Source organism: Ischnura elegans, chromosome 6 (genome assembly GCF_921293095.1).
Source record: "Ischnura elegans chromosome 6, ioIscEleg1.1, whole genome shotgun sequence".
Lineage (NCBI taxonomy): Eukaryota > Metazoa > Arthropoda > Insecta > Odonata > Coenagrionidae > Ischnura > Ischnura elegans.
The window spans coordinates 107,035,360-107,059,527 of record NC_060251.1 but is presented as its reverse complement, the minus strand read 5'-3'; the positions used below and the strand labels follow the sequence as shown (position 1 = coordinate 107,059,527).

Here is a 24,168-nt window from a genome sequence, read left to right as displayed (position 1 = left end):
TTGTTACTTGGAGTTCAGCTTAGTAACATAAATCGAAGTTATTTGAATGCTTTCGGAAAAGTTTTGATGAAGGTGCATGGGCATTTTCTTCCTGACTCTCTTCGGACGACTCCTTTGGAATTCCTTTCTGGGATGCATTATCTTCCTTGCTAATCATCTCCTCATTTTATCTTCTCCTCATAATGATGCTTCAGAGGATAGATATCTCCGAAAATCGAGCATATCAATCTATTCCGAAGGCTCCGCGCCTAGTACTTTCCTGTGGCAGCGTCGTACTTGCAATGATATTTTGGCCAGAGGGCGTGGAGGGATGAGAGTGAAAGGAATGCCTCGACGACTTTGTTTTTATAGGCCATACGAAACGATATCCGCATGAAATGAGACGAAATGTTACCCTTTTATTTCATACATTATTGTACGTCTTGGAATTCCCGGTATTACATTTCCGTCATATCGGCATTGAATTTCATTCTCAAGGTCAATGCTAATGGATCCTGTGTAAAATATTTTATCTTGAAATGGTGGTCGATTTCAGTTCCGTGTGTAATGTATACGCAGAGTGGTAATTATATTCCTATCTGTCAGTTTAACAAAGTATATAACCCTTTGCAATTGAACCGTAATATAACGAGACACTTGTCTATCATATTTATGGGTTTTGTGGAACAAGTGATTGAATGTTCAGCAACATTTTTCATTATATTTAAGCAAAATTCGGCAACATTATGGCATGTTTACATAATCAATAGGCCATATGGGAGAATAAAAGAAGAGTGAAATTGATTATAATTCATTATTATCGAGGGGGATTACCTAATGTCCCTCGATATGCCTTATGGTAATAACTTCTTAGAGCTAACTTTTTCCGCGTTATGCACGATAAAAATATATATAAAATTCTGGCATCGAACCTGGGTCAACTACGCGTATTACTTTTTCAAGGGATTTATCGTCGCTAAACGTAATATCTATTATGTTTCAAAGCAGCAACCATGACAATTGTTGAAACCAATGTGTTCACATATTTTTGCTATCTTCAGATATATCTACACATTTCCACATATTCGAATAAACTAAATACATATAACATTTTATATGACGTAAATAATATTTAGAAGAGTTTTGAATGCATACGAGACCAATTTATCTCCGGTTCCGAGACGATTAAGTTCAGAAAAAGTAAAATATCATAACAATTACGAAAAAATGGAAAAAATGAAAAAGTAGTTAGCTAAAAAGAGAGAGGCGATTCCTAGAAACGACGGCCAACGCTGAATAGTACGGTTTGTAATAGAGCAGCGAGAGGTAATTTGGAGCGCCCAAGACGTTCTCGGCTGATTCTATGGCCATTTGAAAACGGGTCGGAGCAGGACGCACGGGTGCGTCCTCCGCTCAGCACAATAGTTTGCCCAGGATGCACCGGTGCGTCCGCCGCAGCGAAAATGTTAAGAGACTTCCATTGGAGCAGTTGTTGTACCAGACTCGTTTAGGGATCTAAACTGGACTGATTTCTGTGCACACTGTTCATCTTCCCGTGCGACTTCACTCTTATTAAGCTTGCGGTTAAGACTCAAACAATCCAGTACATTACCTTACATTATTATTTACTTCGTGGATATATGTATAAAAAACAAATATGTACCAGCACTTTGAGAAATTTGTTTTGTATTAAAGATTGACAGTAATACAACACAGTACAATGGTTACTACATCAAATAACACAAACCACTATGTAATAAAAATTTTCATCGAAATATTTAAATGATAACAGAGCAGTCAAACGAGTGAAAATACAAGACTTTATTTAATTATCCCAGAATATGAGAGCCAAATACCAAAGTCATCCCAAAATAGAATTTATACCAAAGACTGCATTTAATTGTTTAACATATTTTTTTCCCAATAAAATTTAATTAAGAGTTTTTTAGATACTTGAGATCAAAGGTCATACAGTGTAAAAACAATCAGTATTTTAAAATCTAACATTTTTTATTGAAACTACGTTCCTTAAGCTTTAAAATAAGACCAACAGGCAGATTCTACCACAATTGTTAGTAGAGATGCGTGAAAATCGCAAATGCGATATAAATGCGATGTGCCCAAATAAATGCGACATAGATGCGATGACTGGACTTTTATGATATTTTTGCGCAAATTTGCCTTTTCGACGGCAAAATTCGTTCTTTCATTTTGTGCCGAGCGCAGTTTGAATGCTCCGCCAACACTAATCGCTTAAAGCATGTGAGCAACTGGCCAGCTGCTAGTTGGCTGGGACTCTATGTGGCCGCGAACTACAAGTGGGCGCGGGCAAGTTACACCTCCGCCACTATATGTCTTATTCCTTAATTTATTATTGTTATACAACATAATTATTTAAAATATTCTGTATTTTGTCATATAGCTGCATTTCACTACATTTTATCGTCATCAACCTCATTATGAAAATAAAAAAATCGATGCTACAAAATGCGATAAACTGTTTTTTGAAAGTGCGATAAAATTAAAATGAAAGTGCGATTTTCATATATCTCTAATTATTAGCTATGAAATGATTTCTTTTTGTATAGCTTGTGAGAGAAAATTTTGCATTTTTTGTCATGTTTGCAACTCTGCTGTATGATTTTCACATATAGCTGAGGGCTAAAATTTTGTGTATGAGTACAATTTCACGTGCTTTAACTTCCTACCAAATTCGAAGAAAATCTATGATGGTCAGGTTGGGAGCTGTGTTGATTTGACATGGAATGACCCGGGAATGTTTTTCAACATTTTGTAAGCTTACTGCGGTAAAAAGTTATTTAATGTTCAACCATTGAACGACTACCTATAGCATTGTCCCAAAATTTTTTTTGCCTCCCGGGGAGAACCCACGTGCACTTTCCCTCACCACAGGGATCGCTAATGCAGCGTTTTTCTCCCCAGCCATCCCTATCGGCAGCGGGTGCCTCCCAGCATTTCCCTTCACACAGCCCATTTCGTATTGTATCCTTCCCACTGCATGCTGTTAATATGCCGACGCCAAGTGCCCAAATGTAGGCCCATCCACAGGTGAGAAAGAGAGTGGGGTTTCCCCGGATTATAAGGACTCACTCCTTGCGAGGCACTCGGCTAGACTAGAGGGAAAAATATTTCCTGGTTCTCTCCTGCACTGGCTGGTAGCTAAAATCATCAACTCTCCCAGCCAAAGGGTTAATAGCTTTGAAAAATGTTGCTCATTAAAAGTGGAATACTAGTAGTGCAGAAACCAGAGTGGGCTCTTAATAAATATTTAGTATTAAATGTACAAAGTGAATTTTATTTCCCTAAAATGTGGTTCCACAAAGTTAAGCCGTAACCTTGTACGGTGCCAAAATGTAAACCCTTTGAACTCCCCCAAACAAATACATATCCTCTCGGTATGAGGTGGTCAATAAAAATTAACTGCCCCCTTAACCTTGAATGAATGAAATTCACTTACTTGTAATCTGGTGTGGGGTGAGCTCTACCCTCATTTACCTAAACTAAGCTCTATGTGGAAATGCTGAGTGAGTGGGTGAATCTAAAAGAATATTTTTACTAATTAAAAAAGATGAAGTAAATAGGTTCGTATTCTTAATGTATTTAAGACATTGATGGCTTATCTTATTGTTAGTCATTTCTAAACACCTTCTCTGATATTGATATTACTCTTACCCGTAATCCCTCTTGTAATCATCACATACATGAAATCTCTAATTAGTTGAATAGAACCTTACATCAGCTGAAGTTGCACAAATCCCTTCTTCCTGTTACTTCTCGTAAAATTTTAATTTCAGCGCTTGTTTTCCCCTTATTTGATTATTCCTCCTTGGCCTACAATGACCTTCCATTGGAACTGGAAAATAAACTTCAGTGGCTCATAAAATTCCTGTGCTAATTTTGACCTTGGCCTTCCTTAAGATGGTCATATCTCCCAATATCTCCACAATTTGTCACGGCTTGGAAATCGTCTCATAGGAAATATTTGAAAGGGTTATTCCTTTTCACTCTCTTCAAGACTGAATACTCAGCATATCTTTTTTCCTTGTTGAAAACAAACTCAGACTCTGATTCTAGGACTACTGAAACTGACCCTTCCCACCTCCTGCATCCAATGCCCTGGGCAAGCACTTATCTCAATTCTTTTCTCATATCTAGTTGTAATCTCTGGAATTCGTTGTTGTCATTTATAAAAGATTCCTTTTGTCTCTCCATTTTAAAAGAAAAGCTTTATACAGTAAAACCTCTTTACATAGTAATGGAGGGGACCAAAATTTGGGCAATTTGATGTATGGAGGTTCACTATATGTAGAGAGGTTTCAGTGATATGCACCATTTTTTCATATCCTTAGGAAATGAAGGCACTGCTGTCTTTCAAACCATTATATTTATTTGTTTAAACAAACATGCATGCATTAGTGAACATGTGTTTATTATTTAATAATTACAGAAAGCGAGCGCTATCGTATGATTTTTGCCATGATTTGGGAAAAAACGATGTTATCTCTCTTAATTCAACAGTCGCTAAAATGATCAGGATAGTTGGATACCTTTTTTCTTGTAATATTTATCTCTGTAAATGTCATTCCATGCACGTAATCGCAACAGCGTTAATGGTCTCTAGTTGTCTCGGTACGATTTGTGTAGGTAGTTAGGCTGTCTCGGGGGTGTCTCCTTGGTATGATAAGTGGAGGTTTTATGAGATAAAGAGGTTCCTTACATAGAGGTTTGCCTATAAATTTACATGTAAATCTGATGGGACGGCAGGGGTGGTATGAAGTATGGAGGTTTATGATGCAAAGAGGTTCACTACATAGAGGTTTTACCGTATTTATTACCTCAGAGAAAACTTGTGTTAGTAAATTGTATTTATTTTTATGGTGTCCAATCACAAGTTATTTGAAGTTTTTTTTCCTGATTTTTCTCTTCCTCTTGTTCATTTCTGTTTGTTCTCATTGTTTACCTAGTACATATTAATGTTTGCTCTCGATGTATTGTTTTTGCTTTTTTCTGCAAGTAGTAATGTGCCGGGTGAATTTATTTTTATAGTGTTACTTATATTTGTATGTTATACATAAATCATTTTTTTAATTTTTTTTAGTGCAAACATTGTATTTTGTATTTGTTCTTATGGGGAAATCCAGAGCATGAATACATGTTCATTCATTTATTAATTTTATAATCTCTGACCACAAGTTTAAATGAAGTTCCCTGTTATGATGTGGAATAGGATTTGCTTAAGGCTTTTGTCTTTTATAGATGGTTTATAGATTTCATCAGAGCATGTTTATGTTTCCAATTATAGGTGTCCTCTCCTGTAGATCCCTGTGGCTCTTTCATCAACGTATTACATCAGCTTGAAACAGAGCTGAACAATATTGACCAGAAAAATATTAGTGGTTGCAGCCTTGCAATTAGTGTCCGTTGTCTTGATATTCACAAGAATACTGGAGAAACTAATGACGATAGAGAAGATGATGAAGATGAGAATGCTCTTGAACACAATGAAGAAATACTGCAGTTGTGTGATGCAACTTTGCTCACTGGAAAGTATTTGAAATTTTGGTGGGATAATGCATCTTGTGAAGAAAGAGTACATCGCCTTCTTTATGTGCTTTCCATCATGAATGAGATAATGCAATTAGATATCAATGTGTGGAAAAGTAGGTGAGTGTAGCATTATTCAATATTTTGACAATACTGGATGGTTTATCATTTAGGTTCATTGCCATTGATGTGGTTAGAGGAAGTCCTGTTTACCTCTGTCTCAGATTATAGTATCTGTTCTTGGTTTAAGCAGAAAGTGCAGCATTTTTCTATTGTTCCATTTGCTTAGCTCTGCGATGATTTTATTTTCTCACCGACTTTTTGTGTCTGTCTTGTGGTTGGAAGCTAAATCCCTGACTTCACAATGCTTTCAACAAACAACTCATGTATCACAAGAAATTATTAATGTGGTCAGAGGATCTTCTACTCCTGGAAATTAGAGTTCTGATTATTCACTGTTCAATGAGCACTTCAGTCATTACATTTGGAGATTTTCAATCCAGTAGTTAAAATCATTTTCATTACTTTAATTCTACGGAAATGCTTCATCGATAAAACCTACCTCTCTTTAAGAAGAGATCAAATAATCACAAGTGATGAGGATGAAGAAGAGATATCACTCCCTTTTCTTGTCCGCTGGACAAGACTTTCCAAAGTATCATTATATCGCCAGCCCCATTTTACATCTTTTCTTAGTGTTTTCTTTAAAAAAAAATAAGCTGGACCATCTAATCCGTATCCCTAAAGTCGTTTCTATTCATCCCATACTCTGCACTCACATAAGTCCTCAAATGATTCTTATTAGTGATGGGTCGGTTCGATTCCTCGATTCTTCGATTCCTCGATTCTCGGCCAAGAACCGGAATCGAAAACGAGTACTTGCCAAGGCGAAAAATCGATTCCGATTCCAGTAGTACTTCAAACAACAAAATACACGACCGCGTTTCCAACAGTCATTTGAATTTTCGCGCCACGTAATTGTAATAACAAAACACATATCTTCTTGGGATGCGCGAGTACTCGAAAATTCAAGTCGATCGACTAGTTGGTACTCGACTCGAGCGTTTCGAGTAGCATTACGAATGTCGAGTCGAGTAGTTAAGGTTACAGAGCTTTCGAGGTAGTAGGTCCAGCAATCTGCCGACAGGAAGCGCTATCATGAACTCATGTAATAATGCAGTTTTTAAAGCCGATAAGTCATTATAATGCCTTGGCCTGGTAGTTTCAGCTTGCCGAATACACTATAGTTGTCGACGTGGGCGCCGAATACCTTTACGCCAGCCGCGGCGGCCGATCGTCTTCCTACCCCGCGCACTCTGGTCCGAAATCGGAAAAAGCTGGAATAAAGTCCAAAATTACCTTTTTGGGGATAGAGACTTGAAACTCAGCGTAAATACTCATAAATCATTACCAAATATTGATTTATATGCCATTTTACATACATACGAACCTTTAGTGAGATACAGAGGCCCAAATATGACCAATTTTTCAATGCCACGCGAGATATCGTTTTTCCTCAAAAAATCTTTGAATTTATCCAAGTGGTTTTGCGTTGGTATGAGTTTTGTGGAATAAAAAACGCAATATTCCTTTGATCTGGTGCTTTGCCTGTACTTTCAATGACTTTTGAAGATTTTGGCTCTCATTTGTCTGGTTTTACAACGCAAAATGGCCGACCCGTTTTTCACGTGAAATTTGACGTAAAGTAGACATTATCTTTCGTTTACGAAAAATATAACTCGGAAAATTTGAACCACAACATAAAGTAGGGATTTCTAAAGAGTACTTAGTAGAAATCTTGAAAAAAAAAGTTTGCGACGAAGGAAATAAGAGCGATTTTTCAATCGCACGTCAAGGCTGAGCTGCACGCTGCGGAACTTTAAGGCTCGGTAACTGAGGCCGATTTTTCAAGTTTTTAAAAACATTAGTCTTGAAAATCGTCATTTAAAGCATGGATAATCGTCTTCGTTGACTTAAAACACTAAAATGAGGATGTTAAAAAGGATTATGTTGAGATCGACTTGACCATTTAGCGCATTACTCGAGTGAAAATACTAAGGATTGGATATTTTTCGGAACCATCCCACGAGTAAGAAATATGCCTCGGGTATTGAAGTAAAGTGAAGAGATTATGTCATCATGCTTAAGAGAGAGAGAGAAATGAACTGTTTCCATGAAAGGCATCAACCGATACCCTTTTTTCCTTTCCACCTTCGCCGAGGTGAGCTTTTTTATTACTGCGTCCGTCCGATGTGCTATTCATTTGAAGCGTTTAGTTTCTTTCTTGAACTTAAAAAAAGCAAGAGATCTTAAGGTTGATTTAATGACGTGAGAAGTATAGCATTTTTTTTGGCTCTACAAAACTAAAGTTTAGTTTTATAGTTGTTCGCTTCGTCCACTTGAAATCCATGAAGATTCAAGATCAAAAAAATCGTTGAATTATTTTTAATAAAAATTCCAAAGTCTCCGAAATCTTGCAATTTCGGTGGGAAAGTACTGGCCCAATAACACATATGTGTAGCAAAAGGCAATTTTCTGCAGGCAGTAATACTGTAACATGGAGACGTCAAAACCTGCTGGCTGAGCATGTAGAATAATTGGTTTTTCTGCTTGAGAATTTGAAAGGGCCAAATATTACATGATTCATATACGTAGTAGGTAATCTTTATTACAGCTATGAAAATTTCTGTACTCAGGGATCTCCCTTGTAGTTTGGATATATATATAGTCGACATATTATGAGTGCCAATATTCTAAAGTAATACCTATAATGTAACACCACTTTTCAGGTATGTTCTGTTTTGAAATTTAGCTATTATATTTTAATTACATAGTAATGATATGAAAGATGCTTTTGTCAACTGACTCTTTCATAGAGTAATATTTTTAAAAGTGGTTTTCTTGTTGCCTGAAATTAAATGATATTTTTCTTGGAGCCTATGGCATCAGAATCGATGGAATCGGTATCGGTAGAATCGGAATCGAAATGTCAGAATCGGAATCAGGATCGGAATCGATAAAATTTTGGAATCGACCCATCACTAATTCTTATTAATTTGCTTTTCTTATTAACTCCAATTTGATTCTCTAAAGATGCTTATTTAAACCAAGCAATAGAATTAAAGTTTATTTGAATGGTCATGGCATTGAACCTAACTGATTTACATACACTGGAACTAAAATTGTGGCCCGTGTACATATCTAGAAGTAGCCATTTCTGAAATTTGGCAAAGGTTTATTTACATGATCCCATTTCCTGTGAATGGATAGGAAATGGTTTTGGAACCCTGTTTTACTTTTTGTGTTCTAATTCTAGGTCACCCGAGGCTCAGAAACATCCCTTAGCCCGGCCGATAATTAGCCGTCTAATATGGCAAAGGAATGATATAAACCCATCAGCGATGATTGTGAGGATGATCATCAGCATGTATGCTATTTGCCACAAGAATGATCTCTTTGATTGCATGAAACAGATGGAGGTATTAATTTTTAATTTCTTTTTATTTAATTACCATTTTTCTATTTCTAATTGATAATTGGTAAACCATCCTGGATGATGGAACGTATCTGACAAAATAAGTTCTGAGCTCAGTCTCTAATAATAATAACTCCCTTTAAATATGCCTGTTTGGGGTCTTAGTTCTATGCCTAGCATTTTCTTCTTTTTAAAACTTTATGTGTATGGGCATAGTTTTCTGAGCTCAGTTATGAAATACACTAAAACTCGCTATTATCGCCTATGTTAATTTCCCCACATGTTACGAGTTCAGGTGATAAGAAAACCCTGCTATTATGAACTATTCTTTGGTCCCTTGGGGCATTACTATATCGTCTTTTATAAAGAAATTACAGCCATCCTCACTCTTAACTTTTTCTTACCTTATCATTAGATGTTCTTGCGTGTGACCATTACCACATAGTTCTACTGTTGATATCTAAAATCCTTCCCTTGACATCTGTTTGATGGAAAGGGTGGGGCGATGGTTAAATGTTACAGAACTGTTGCTTTAGTAAAGACGATTTACGGAATATTAGCCTGCAATCCTGTGATATATTGAGCAAAATCCTCTAATATGGATGTAACAAAATCCCATTTATAACAAAATAGAACGATGGCCCCATGGAATTCATTGTATGCTAATTTTACTGTACTTTAAAGTAATTATTACATCACCAGTAATTGCCAAAGTAATGATTTGACGGGTTTAACAGTTCATTGAATTGAATGTGCATAGGAAGAGGACTAACTGTACATCCAATTTACGAGCAGCTATGAGGGGGTAATCATGATTCCACAGGAATGAAGCTTATTATATGATGTTTCATGTATTTTTTATTTTATTTATTTATTTTATTCTCAAACCACCGGATACAGCTCTTATTGGCCATTTTACACCGGGGTATTCAACAAATGTAACATAACAAGTAAACGTACACAAAAAACCATGCCCTGGACCGGGTAAACCTACCCAAGCGGGACTCGAACCCACGACCTCTTGTTTGGCAGGCGAGAACGTTACCCCGCCGCCACCGAGGCAAGCATATACTGAAGAAAGAACCATAATTCATTTTCTCGGGCACAGTACACGAGGAAAACTCAAATTATTAAAACTTTGCGTTGAGTATATCCACCTAAATGCCTTTGCTTATTGGTGGAACTTTGTAATAAAGTTCATTTTGTAACTGCCAGGACCGGGACTGAGGTTTGTAATTTCATGAAAACGAAATTTTCACAATAACATTTCTTTTACTATAGATTGGATAGGCCTATTTGCTTTTTAATAACGAGAACTTAGTAACAAAGTTGTTCATATTAACGAGAGTCTACTGTAACTGTTCTTTATAAATATTTTGGGTATTAATGTCATTTGTGAATCTTTTTTAGACTCCTTGGTAAGATATCATTTTTTTCTCCTCATTACAGCCTATGTTGGGTATCTATCCACTCTAGCAATGCGATTAATAGGCAATAATAGCACGCGTGAGACAGTGAGAAGTAATCAGTTTCATTGCCATAGTAGTTTTGGTAGAATGTAAAAAAAAACAGTAAAAGCCATGGAAATCTGTAACATATTTAAAATCTAAACATGGAAAACAAAAGAGGAGTTAATGCTTTGGGTGTATTTATGTGCAATTAAGCTAAGTGGTCGCAATGCAATACATAAAATGTCGCAATGTGAAAAACCTAATGTCATCAAATAAAATCGCCGTAGATAAAATATATTTTTCTCTCCTTTGAAAATGATGGATATATGCCTCTGTAGACTTTCTCCGGAAGAGAACGAAGTCCTTCCACTTTGATGTCTAATTACCCTACAAACAAGTAATTTGAGGGAAATTGGAGCCAAATTTGTTTCACAAAATCATCAGTTCAGGCCTCTTAAAGCAACGTAGGGTAAAATATAGAGTAACCCAGTTAAAAAGTTAATCTCACCACAAATAATTTATTTACAAAGAATATAGTGGATATAAAATAACAATTTCTGTTTAACTTCTCTGCTTGCTGAAACAGATATTCAAATAACAATTCAAAATAAAGTTTTATCCCAATGTTTAAATTAACTTTGAACCAAAGCAAAAATTACAAACGGATAACTGACCCGTAAATTGACAGGGAACCTGAACCATCGCATCCTGTTCATCAAATGCTTATGTTCAAATGAACGCAAAATCAAAATGAACGAGAGATCCCAAATGAACAGCCAGAGGAAACGAACATCCTCCGAAAAATGAATGCCCTGGGGAAACTAACCAAATATGTATTTTGAACACCTGCTCTATATATTAAGGCGTTTGAACCATTCAGCACCTAAACTGTTTGTATACGTGGACAGAGGGGAATGATAGAGAAGAGGGGGGAGGGGCTTGGTCTTCTATGACGCACTTTGGTGGCCTTGGAAAACATTGTCAAAAGTAATTCGCAGACCTGATAGACTTCTACACTGTAGCATTTTCAAACATTGTCACTCAGTCAGTCACTGTTTCAGTAATTGTTGAAGCTGCTCCCTCTATTGGGATGATTTTTTCTCATTATGTAAATCTTTATCTTGCCCTTGTCACTGCTTTTGTATGCTTTTTATTCATCACCCAAGTTAAAGCTTAAAAATTTCTGGCTTATTACAGCGTCTGTTGAACTTCATTGCTTTGACTTTACCGTCTAGTCCATGGGACGAAGGGGAGGGCTTTCCTCCTGATTCTCATCAAAGAAGAGTGTTTGCCCAGTATGTTGCTACAGCATTAATTGGTGAGTTTACTCAATACTATAAACTATGGTAGATATGCAAGTGTCATCTACAAATCTGGTTCTTACTTGCCATTGTGATAGAAAGTGAAATCTCTACATTAGCATGTGACATAATTCAGCACTGGACCTACTGTTTTAGTTTACCTGATTTTTTTGCTTTTTTTTATTAGATAGCTGCTTCTTTGGACACATCAATTTATGATGATCCCCTATAACTAAAAACAAGGCTAACAATTGAGGATATTAGAAGCCAAGGGGTACAAGTGATTTCTTTTTTCTAAACAGAGTGAAGTACAAAAATTAGGCAAAGAAAAGAAACGAGAGCAACTAGATATTTAGTAGTGCATTTGATTTTCCATTAGATATCAGCACAGAATGGAGACTCCCTATTATCCCTCAGCAACCGAGTTTTTGTATATTTCTTCTAACAACTAATTGTATGTATCTCCGTTTAGGAAAAAATCACTGTAACCCTTGGCTTCTCACCCCCTCAGTTGTAATCATCCACGGCATTGTTAGTGACAAACCCACCAAGCCTAGATTCAAACTTTCAACATCTAAGCCAACTGACAGGAACTGACCACCACAACTTCCATTTTATGTGGTCATTAACATTTTGTTCTGAGGCCTCTATAACTGGCTGATGTTACATTTTCTTATGTTGCACTTGATTAAGTAATTTATAGGCTGATTGTTATTTTAACCTAGGGTTAGGTTAATGTGCCTTTGGAGCACAAAATGAATATCATTTGGTTTATTGGAAAAAAATTTATTCTTATTATTAATATTGAATGGGATAGTTAATATAAATTTCTGGAATGGGTGCAGTTCCGGAAGTTTTAACTGTAAGGTTCTCATAGGAATATTTTTCTTTTGGATTTATTCTTCAAAGTCAGGGATGAAAATATTTTGAGGTTATGAGTGATGCTTATGTGCATATATATTTCTGTATACAGTGAGTCCTCGTTTAACGTCACTTACCATTCCTGAAAAATGTGACGATAAACGAAATGACGTTAATCGAAGCATAATTTCCCATAAGAAACAATGTAAAAAGTGAATATCGGCTCCTAGACCTCACAATTCCTACGCAAAAAAAATATAGCGTATCATATTTGGGGCATTTTTTACGATGGTAATGCCAAGCTATGGCATAAATAAAGTTCCTGTCTTCATCGACGACAATAGCAGCACTGACATAAATCCTTCTCCATTTTTGTATCTTCCCGCATTTGCTTTTCGGCCCTGCTATGGTGGTCGCCCGGGCGAGTGTCGCCTGGGCATCATCATCGCTGAAACATCGTCGCAGTTACAGGAACCAAAATTATTGTGAACACGGCGAAAAAAGTGACGACAAAAACTCCAAGTTCTACACGGAAAAAATCCTTGAAATCACTTTTTAGGTTCCTGAAAACCATTATGTCAAGTAAAACCTTGCGCACCTACCTAATAATTCATTTTGCAGAAAATTTGCTAAAACCGTAATCGCAAATAACAATAAACACACCGTTTTACACTTCGTTTTGACTGACTGTATTACTGCCCACAAAACGAACAACCTGAAACGCCCGCTGCTTTGCGTTTTTTTCTCGCGCGAAATTTAAAAGCCTTGACGTTATCGCGAAGCGAAGGTGCGATAAACCAATGATGGTCTCAAAATGTTCGTGACGTTATCGCGAAATGACGTTAAACGGGGTGATGTAGAACGAGGACTCACTGTAATGAGTACTGAACTGTTATCCAATGTGCTTTTAAGCTGTTTTTCTCTGACATTTTTTTATGCAAGTTACCTTCTGCAAGGGACTTCTGTCGTAAACAGTGGAAATTCATGATATCTGCTTCGCGTAAATGGAAGAGTAGTGTTTCTAGTTACCAGCAATCTATTAATAATAACATCTGAAACATTTTCTGTCGGCTTGTCCCTTTCTTTGGAAAATTCTTGCTGGAATGTCATGCCCAAAAACCTTGCTGTTGTTAATCCAGCTTCAGAGAGTGTAAGATAACAATTTGTTCACTGTATGCTTAAACATCATGTATGATGCATTTTTCACCAATGTATTGTTTACTTTTTCAGTACATACTTACAATAATAAAGTATTCATGAGTACATATGAGTACATAAGTATGGCATAAATCCTTCATATTAAAAATTTTATGAAATTGATTACTTTGGGAGTAACTTGTTGGTATGTGATTATGATAATCAATAATCAAGGCTTTTTTATATCCACACAAATTTTATTTAAGCCCATTGTGCGTGTTGAAAATAAAATCTCTTAGGGCATAATAGAATTTTGATCATTCGCTATGAAGCAACATAAATATAATTAGTCTGAAAAAATTAGTCTGCTCAGTGAAAATGTTTTTAAAACTACTTTTTAACTTAATGTGTAGCAGTTTTAATATTTTCTAAAGTGTGGCAGCTTGGTGGCCCATTCCTTCGTTAGTTAATTGTGCAGGCAGATATATTTAGGAATATTTTCAGGGTCCGCCAATGAAACAGGATGATTATGCAAAGTAATTGGTTGTTGAATAATGACTTTTGAAATATTTTCTGAATATCATGTCCACTAAATGTCCACCATCCCAGGCATTCTTGAAAACTGGCCTGGAAATTTTGCACAAACTCACGTAAAATGTTGACAGGTATTGCTGCTATCTCATCTGTGAGTCTGTTTTTGAGAACTTGGATGGTTCTGGGTTGATCGGTTTGAAAAACCTTCAAAACAAACCATTTACGTGAAATTTTAAAATGACAAAAAACTTGTCGCACTTTCACAAAGCTTCCACCATTCTGATAAAATGCAAAGCGGCGATGTTCTTCAGTCCAACTATCCATGGCAACAGAAATGGCATACTGTGCAATAGGGTAGTTTCCTTCATCAAATAAAATGAAAGGTATTGATTGCGATTCGTTACCCACCACTAGTGTATTCATAATATACGAATTATTTCGTTTTAGAAATACCGGTTTAGACGAAAGGCAATGGTCCATTTTTATCCTCATTTGAAAAGGGCCAGATTGGCGCCCATGCGATGCCACTCCACGTGACGTCACAGGGACCTAGTTTCTTTAGGAGAAGATGGGAGTTATACATCGTCTGAGGTTACCAATGCATGCATGAGGCACAGAGCTCAGGGAAACGTGTCTTAATAATCACTTATTAAAACTGGCTAAGGTCGGAAAGTTTTCTTCATTTGATAAGGTATTAATAATCCTTATTTAAGCCAAGCGCTACCAGCCAGCAGGGTACTCAGCTACCCATTAGCAGCCTGCGTCATATCAGTGCTTTCCCGGCATTCATACTTACGCGTCGCGTTTTCGCGCGCTTGAAAATTTTCCCTTTTCATTTAATCGCAAAAAATAGATATCGTCATTTAAAAATCTAAAAGAGTGAAATACGTACTCCAGGAGTAATAATCTTTCGATTTTGGCAATAAAAAAATAATAGGAAACCACCCTATTGGTGATGTATCATTACCTTTCCCTCCCACTACTTCCAACTCCTCCCTAAGGCCACCTACAATCGTCCGGTTTCACTGGCAAACCCTGTATTTCTCGCTGTTTATCCTCTTAAAGAATCCACATGATCTTAATTGCAGATAGTGGTCTCAGTGATAATAGGGTGGAAGCAGCCCTTGCTCGGCTGTCTCCTGATTGGTTCAGGCTGCTGGTCAGCACCAAAGTTCATAATCATCGCTCAGAGCAATCTCATGGGGATTTACCATTGAATGTGGTCCAACTGGTAAGTATGCAAGCTCTACATAGTTTCACTTCAATGCATGTATGGTAAAAGGTCTTTACATCGTTATTGAGGGGACCAAAATTTCGGCAATGGGGAACTTGCATGAATTTCTTTTATTTCACTGGCGGACAGAAAATTATTTTCTGAATTCAACAAAGAAAACCGCATGTAAATCTGAGTTTTCCTTCGCAAGATATTCAATGATAAATATAACGAATTTAAAGTGAGCGAAAAACTCACTCACCCCCCAAGCCACTGCCGACGAAGCCTAGATGACATCAAAGGTGCCTTAACATCACACAAAGCAATTGTTGTGATTGTTTGTAATAGTTGCCAGCAGTTGTGAGAGCTTCGTTTGTGAGACATGTTGATTATTTTCAATTTAAAGATAAATATCCGACGATAGAGGCTCAGAAGCCCTCATATTTTGTATTTTTTATAATATTAATATCTGAGTAAGTGCATAAAATATAAAACTGGAGCAGTTAAACCAAAAAAATTTTAATACCGTATTTCTCCCAATACTCCCTCTGAATATAATCCCCCCCCCCCTAATTTTGAGGCTTCAGTTTTGGGAAAAGTTAAAAAAGATGCGTTTGAATATAGTCTCCCCTTTACTTTTACCATGGACATTTATGGAAAAAAGGGGGGACTCTATTCAGACATATACGGTACCTAAATAACATAGTTGTAGGAGTCTGAGCCACGGCCATTGGAAGGGGGATACGTTAATTGTAACTTGATGTTATCAACGGCATATCATTCATTAAGTATGTAATTAGAACAATTTTGATGTTTACTAATGTCTGCTATGCTTCTATATACAATATCTTCATCCATTTATTCTTATGTACCAGAGAATTTGTCGTTTAGGACTGCCTGTGCTTGTATTACGAGGTGAATTCCAGTCAATGCAACTTTTGCTCGCTAATTGGAGACATCTAGGAGCATTATTTGTGTCAAAATAGTGTTATTTTAAATGTGACATCTCGCGTTAAGCTTCTGCTAATTTAGTAAAACCTCTATGTAGTGAACCTCTTTACATCATTAACCTCCATACTTCATACCACCCCTACGGTCCCGTCAAATTTACATGTAAATTTGCAGGCAAACTTCTATGCAGTGAACCTCTTTATCTCGTAAAACCTCCACTTATCATACCAAGGAGACACCCGCGAGACAGCCTCACTACCTCCGCAAATTGTACCAAGACAACTAGAGATCATTAATGCAGCCGCTATTGCATACATGAATGACATTTTCAGCGATAAATATTGCACGCTTAGTTTTTTTCTTATGCACTTTTAATATACTGTAATTTTCATGTTAGCCATTAGTTACTGCCATTTTGTTCTATATGAGAGTATATCTAACTGTAAATAAGAAAAATGGTATTATTTTATGCTACACGTTTCATGAATACTTATACTTTTACGAAGCATTTTACATAACATTTAACACAATTTCGATTGTACAAAATTTCTGATAAAATTAATGAAAGAAATGTTTCAAGGTATATGAATGGTTCAAGTATGTAGTCTTGGTGAATACGATCGACAAACAGCAAATTCCCACTACCTTATATGTGTATACTTCGAGAGCCATTCCAGAATTTTTGGATTGTCAAGTTCCTCTACACTAAATAAAGGCTTTAAAAAGCTACAGTAGTAGCAACAACAAGGTCTTCCTTCGCTTTCTTTGACTGAGTGATTGTATGTTCAAATGATAGCTGTCGTTTTGCGGGTTCACTTTCTTTGGCATGTATATGTGTATCGCTACTGATGCGCTTTCTCAAAGTGTCACATCTTTCAAATTCAAATCTTTTATCATAAACTTTGCACAGTAATACTCTGTCTTTCACATAAAATCCTTCTGAGCTGAATTCACTTGCCCTGGTATGAACGGTATCACTAGCTTTTGGCATTTTAAAATTCCTATCCTTCGTTCGATATTTAAAGCTGGAACTACGATAAAAAAACAGTGCAACCGCAAAACACAACCTAACATGATGGTGTTTTCAAACTGAGTGCTGGGTAGCTACGGTATAACCATAGTACTGTATAACTTACAGATTGACCGAAATGTTTCATGTTGTGGGTTCCCTTTCGATGCCCCTCACCCAAGTGTTGAGGGAAGGTAGGACAGCAGCCAGATACAACAAAATCGCTTAGTTTTGATCACAGCTGTTGTCAATCGGTCAGGAAAGGCAGTGAAAGAAGCACACACAACAAAACATAATCGAATTCAAAGAAACTTGAAAAATTATTTCCCATTTATCAATCCTGAAACATCTAGAATGAAACGCTTTCTCACGTAAAGAATTAGATATTAGATTTGGCCAATGTCGAAATGATTTTTTTGCATTGTAGCTCAGTGGAGAGCTGAATATTCGACGATCCGTCTGCTAATAAGGAGAACCCCATCTCCTCCTATCCTTTCTGTTCCTTCCTTCCCTTCCCCCAACTGCTAGCGCTTCATGCTTTTAAATAACCATACATTTCTTTGGATGTCTTTAAACGAATCGAATCGCACAGTTGACGGCACGGCGCCGTTGACGGCACGGCGCCGTTGACGGCCGTCACCACGGCGCCCATTTCAATCCGGCCTGGCGGTGCGCCGTCTAAGGTGTGAAATACAGTCAGTGCTGCATTGCGGCCGCTTTCTGACGAAACGACTTTTCGCCGGCCGCTGTTCACGTCACGACGCCGTGAAATTCAGGCCGCTTTCAGACTTTAAGCAACGCTGTGGGCCGTGCCGTGAACGGCGGCACGATCCCAGCCAGCGGCCGTGTTTAAGTCAACGAAATTGTTACATTAGACCCACACTCAAGGTTTTCCTGCAACGAGTTATCCAATAACGCTTCTAATACGTCGCAGTGAGTCACCGGAATTACTTTTCGGCATTGACGCGTACCGGGCGCGTGAGCTTGTATTTCCGCTCTTCCGCGGCCGCGTTAAATTTCTTTCCGCACATTTTTAATTCATAATATCTAATTCTTCAGGTGAGAAAGCGCCTCATTCTAAATATTTCAGGATTGATACATGGGAATCAAAGAGAGAGGCTGTGATAAATTTAACGGCAAATTCTGGCGGAGAAATCAGTACAGTACGTGATATTATGCGAATGCGTTATGCACGAGACTAAACGAGCCAATTGACCTTGGAATCGTAATGAGATAGAGCAAATGAACGTCGGCAGCATTAAACAATGAATTATGACTCATCAGATATGATTTTTTCGCTAATACACCTAAAAAAAAAGGCGAAATTTCGTTTTTATTTACCGGTTATTTATTTTTCGGAGAGTTGAAGGGGAAGTCTCTAGCAGCAGAAGTAAGTGGTGTGCCTCAGTGGTGCCACTCTAGAAGACAGTGCTCCGGAGGGGTAAAACATGTAATGGGTGACCATATCTCATTAACCCTTTCATTGCGTAGCATTTTCTCAGAGTTGTTTCGCATTGGCGGAGAATTTTTTTTCACTGCATTCACTTTGTTTTTCGAAAATATGAAAACAATTTCAATAAAAAAGGGATTTTTATATTAATTTGACAATTTATTAAACAATTTGTTAATGGCATCACAGTGATGCCATCCGCACCCATGTGATAAATGCTCCGGATATTTATGCAACCCGTTACACAAACATTAGAAACGACGGACAACATATTTTTACATAGCAACTAAGAAGCTTTAAATAATTTCTGAAATGATGGCGGAATTGAATTATAAAATAAGATAAATAATTTTTCAGATGTCATCCACTATCCATGCATCAAATTTTGGGTAAATAAAAGTTTTCGAATTTTAATTTTCACATCTAAATTTTTAAATTTACTAGCAACTTAGATTTGGATGCAAACATATGAAAGTTATTTTGTCTTTTTGCCATTTTCTTTTGCGTTAATGCTGAAAATATTAACTAATAATTGTGAAATTCTTTGGAAAAGGGTTCAAACACAGCCCTGGAACATCTGCACATCATACACCATCAGTGTTATACTGATACGCCACTTTGGTCGTTCTAAGGACGTGAGGAGGATTATTTCTTCTGTTTGTCCTTAGAGTTTCAGTGGGGTGTCTTTTTGAGTAACTCAATAGATATTTGAACAGATTATTATAATTTTATGATGATTATAATTTTCCATGTAGAGTAGCCACGGGAGGGAGGGTTATGGGTAACAACCCCCGTTGAGGTGCCAAAAACGGGTAAAATGGCCCCCGCACCCTCCAGAATGGCCCACAAACCTCCGGCAAAAACCCCCATTTCAAAATCGTGCCTACGCGACTGTATAAACTGTGCCCACTGAGGAGAAATCTATCAATTAATTTTCGCATGACTTTGTTGGCATGTCCCCTGCCTCCAACATCAGGATCCTTCGCCCCAGTGTAAATTATAGCATCTTGCACGAGGTCATTAGGCTCAGAAAGCATATTTAATGTTATGCCGCGTTTGTGACGCCAAAGCAACATGGACTAATGAAGCAGAGTTCTTTAAACGTGTAATAAATTTCTTTCATTCTTTGAGTGAATAATTTCAAAAGGGGTCGAATTTTATGCAAGGGGTCTCTCGGTATCGGACTATCTACTCAAGGGATCCTGCCAAACTGCATGCAACGGAAAATTAGTTGAAATCGGTCTCGGGAAAAAGTGGTGTGAAGGAGGGAAAAATCATATTTTCCTACCTTTTCCAATAATCTGTAATGGATGGCCATCTTACAATACTTCATACAATCATACATTATGTATATCGGACCAAATATGTCTCCCATACCCCACGAGTAAGATTCCTATGCTCGGTTATCCTTGAAGAACTGCATGTTGAGAGGCATTGGCAATATGTACCAAAGCCTTTCAGACGACAATATTTCCTCCAGCTCCACATACTTGCATCCTCAACGTAAACCTCAGTTAACACCTATAAAATATACTACAATAAAATACATTACACTTACAAAATGCACAAGACTGATGAGGTTGCTCTTTTGCAGTCAGAAAGAGATGTAAGCGTTAAAGTTTAGAACCGACGTACAAGAAATATCTAAACGTGAATGCTCCAGATAAAACGGCAACGTTTAATAATCCAAAAATAATTGTTTCTTTGCGCATAGAAATTTTGCTGACTTTCTTTTCTGATTATAATGTCTCTATTTGGTCGAAGTAAAATATGTAAATTGCTTCAAAGTTAAAAAAAAACCTTCGCAGAGAAGACCCAATGCAGTGTTCCATGCATACACTTGAGTAAATTGTGCCAGAGGTAGTTTTATTGCGAGGAGATATTATAAGCCTAGTTGACCAAAGGCTGATACATAAACGGTCTTTGGGGTTTGAAAATAGGAATAAAGTTAAAAATGAAGATGTCTCCCATATTCCACGTAAGTGGCTAAATATATGTAAAATACCAAAATGTCCAATGGAAAAAGGCCATACGGTAATACATATTAGAAAAAAAAATCTCTACAGAAGAGTGAAAATGCACGCAATCGAAAGATGTCCGAAGGAGAGACTTTACTAATAACGAGAGTCGCAAAAACTGAGAAGGAAGAGCTGACCTTTTCTACGACATGCACACAACAGAATAGTTGCATGGATTTCTAATAAGAATGGCAAAAATACTTCTAAAAATAGAGATAACCGGCGACACAGAGCGACTTGTAGTCTATTCCGCGGTGACGGAAAACTACTTTTTTATTTGAGCCCCGAAATTCGATAATTTTTTCCCCAAGGATTTCCCCAATTCTAATTTCTCCTTCAAAATGGAAAAAATATAAAAGTTTCCCTAGAACCTTCATTATTTCCCGTGAATAACGAATTGGTGGTCGTAATTATTCCCACCTAGTAACTTTAACTAACTCATACGAAATAAATGAGAAAAAGTCGAAAACTCTATTTCTTCTTCCGTAGCCAACATAATCAGACCCCTATTGAAAGGATCGTTCAGAAAATGAGTGGCAAATATATTATGGAAGAATGTTAGGAGTTATAACGGCATTATGTAAATGTTAAGTTTAAACATTAATAAAAACAGCAACAGATTATTCAACTGTGTTTAGCGTGTGTAGGTATAGTGACCGTAATTTGAAATACGAAAATATTTTTCGTCAATAAGATGAAAGGAAATATTGTTTGAAAAATTTTAATAGGACTAAAACGAAAATAATAACCTTCAAATGTGGCAACACTTAGTATAAATATTCAGAAAAGTAAAGAAAATATAACATTTAAATTTTTTGTAATGGCGAAAAATCTTACAAATAAAAAAGTACTCCATAAATGTAAAAAAAATTTACTCAAAAAATATAAACTATTTTTCAAAAACGGAAGGCATATGAAGGTAGCCTAATCCATTTTGTGTGCGGGAAACCATCATGAGAGTAGATGGAACAGAGCGGAGGAGCGTAGGGAGCGATTGAAGGACATAGGCCGGCGTGGCATCAATGTGATGCCACCCGCCCGTTGGCAGGACCTACGCTGGGCATCAATGCTATGCCATCCGCACTGAAAGGGTTAATGGTGAGAGGTACATCAAACATGAACGAAATTTTTACTCTAATGGGCTTTTATTTCAAATTTTCATCACAATGGAGTTTTTTTTTCAGCCCCATAAAACTCAATTTTTTGTCCGCAGTACCTCAGGCCCTTGGGGCTGGGTTCTTGTTATTTTAAAGTAGCCAAACTTTATCATGTTGACATAAACTTCATTTTGATCATTTTGAAATTAGGAAAACATAATTTTTCCAAATTCTGAAAGATAAGTGCCAGCCTAAAGTCCATGTAATGAAATTTTAAATAAACCTCCATATTCATAAATATGTAATTGTCGTGGCTCCTTTCTGTGCATAAATACTTACTGCTGTGGGTGGTACATACTCCCTATGGTTTATTTTTATTTGAGTCGGTATGTACCATTCAATATGTTGTACTCAAAGGAAATTTAAGTTGGTGGCTCTAAAATTTCTGTAAATTAATTACAAGATCTAGGTATTCAGATTAATTATTACTAGCAGATTAATTATTATGCTATTATGAGAAAATGCATAAGCTTGGCAATACATATGTGGTAAATCATATGTAAACTCATGGATTTCAGATATTGATGTGAATTCAGTTTTTGCCGTACATGTGTCTGAATATAGCCCCCCCTTTTTTTCCAAAAATGCCTGTGTTAAAAGTAAAGGGCAATTGAGCAAGAGTAAAGAGAAAGGGCACTCTACATTTTTTTTAATTTTCCCGAAACTGAAGCCTCAATATTAGGGGGTGGGACTATATTCGGAGAAATACGGTAATTATCAATCCCTCTAAATTATTCTGTAGAATTGCATATTTTCCTCAAAAGTCAATCATGGCAGCCGTTAGTATTACATCTTTGACTGTGTATGTATCAAGTTTTGGTGTGATTCCTTTTATATGGGTAATATTCATTTTCTTTTCCTCTAAATTATAAAATAACATTCAGCAGACTCCCGACTATCCGGCTGCGGTGTATCCGTGTGGCGGATGATCCGTGCATGATTTTCACTCTCGCTCAATATTTTCCTCATTCCTGTTTTCCAAGCCTCGCAGCGCGGCAGTTGCTACCTGGGCAGCTTGTGCGAGAGGTGACTATGTGGCGTGGTGCCTGACAGTGTAGTTTCCGACGTCGAGCAGTTGTTTTAAAGCGTTCGTGCAAACCACTTTTCTGTATCCGTGATCGCTAAGCTATGGATGTGTGGTTTTCTAAACCAGGCCTTACATGGAGCATTAATAATATGAGTAAAACCATGTTATCCCCGCTAAAAAGATCACAAACTGACGAAGAAAGCTCTCAATGAGTCTGGGAAGCACTCTAAAATAATAGAATTACTGCATAAATAATAATGTATTGTTTTTTTTACGTAAATTATGAATATTACAAGACATTTAAGTGAAAGTTATCTGTGTTTTCCAATTGTTCGTGCCATCTCGCCCCATCATTAGCCCAGATAATCGTGAGTGTAATGTATTAGAAAAGTCTGTGTATGAATACTCTCTTTTCCCAATTTCAGGCAAAAATGATCATCCAGGGTTTATCTTGGGGGGATGAAGATGCCTACCAATTTGATTCTAGTGAGTGTTCTGATGAGGTGAGTAATCCAATGTTGTTGTCCAAGTAGCAGTCATATATGTATATAATATCTAATAGATATTTGGTAAAATATTCACTGGACTAGTATTTGTTGGTTCCCATAATATCCACAAGACATTCAAAGTTCCCCATAGTGATGGGATGATTTGATTCCTCAAATCAATTCCAAGAATTGGAATTGAAAATGAGTACTCAGTGCCCTAAATCGATTTTGATTCCAGCAGTACTACAAAACACAAATTTTGTTTGTGATCGTGCTTCTAACAATCATTTGAAATTTTGCGCCATGTAATCGTAAAAATTGTATTCAGAGTAATGATTGTTTCTTCCATGCTGTAGTCCTATTGTGATGTTAAAAATACATAACTTTGGTTCTTAAGATATAGCAATTAAAGTTTAATTACATAGCGATGTTGCAAGTGATGCCTTTTTAACTATGTAATTCTTTCCCAGAGTAATAATTTTTCATGTGGTTGCCTTGTTGCCTGGAATTTAGTGATATTTTTCTTGATGGCTATGGCATCAGAATCGACAG

The 24,168-nt window shown here is 36.9% G+C and overlaps 1 protein-coding gene across 1 annotated transcript in view; it reads left to right on the top strand.

Annotated features, from left to right (window-relative positions):
- The window catches only part of LOC124161487, a 58,056-nt gene that overhangs the window by 8,111 nt on the left and 25,777 nt on the right, over positions 1-24,168 (top strand). Inside the window, exons 4-8 of the mRNA XM_046537808.1 lie at positions 5,303-5,664; positions 8,861-9,023; positions 11,668-11,788; positions 15,392-15,534; positions 23,554-23,631. Of these exons, the coding sequence (XP_046393764.1) occupies positions 5,303-5,664; positions 8,861-9,023; positions 11,668-11,788; positions 15,392-15,534; positions 23,554-23,631 (867 nt within the window). The remainder of the gene's footprint in view (positions 1-5,302; positions 5,665-8,860; positions 9,024-11,667; positions 11,789-15,391; positions 15,535-23,553; positions 23,632-24,168) is intronic.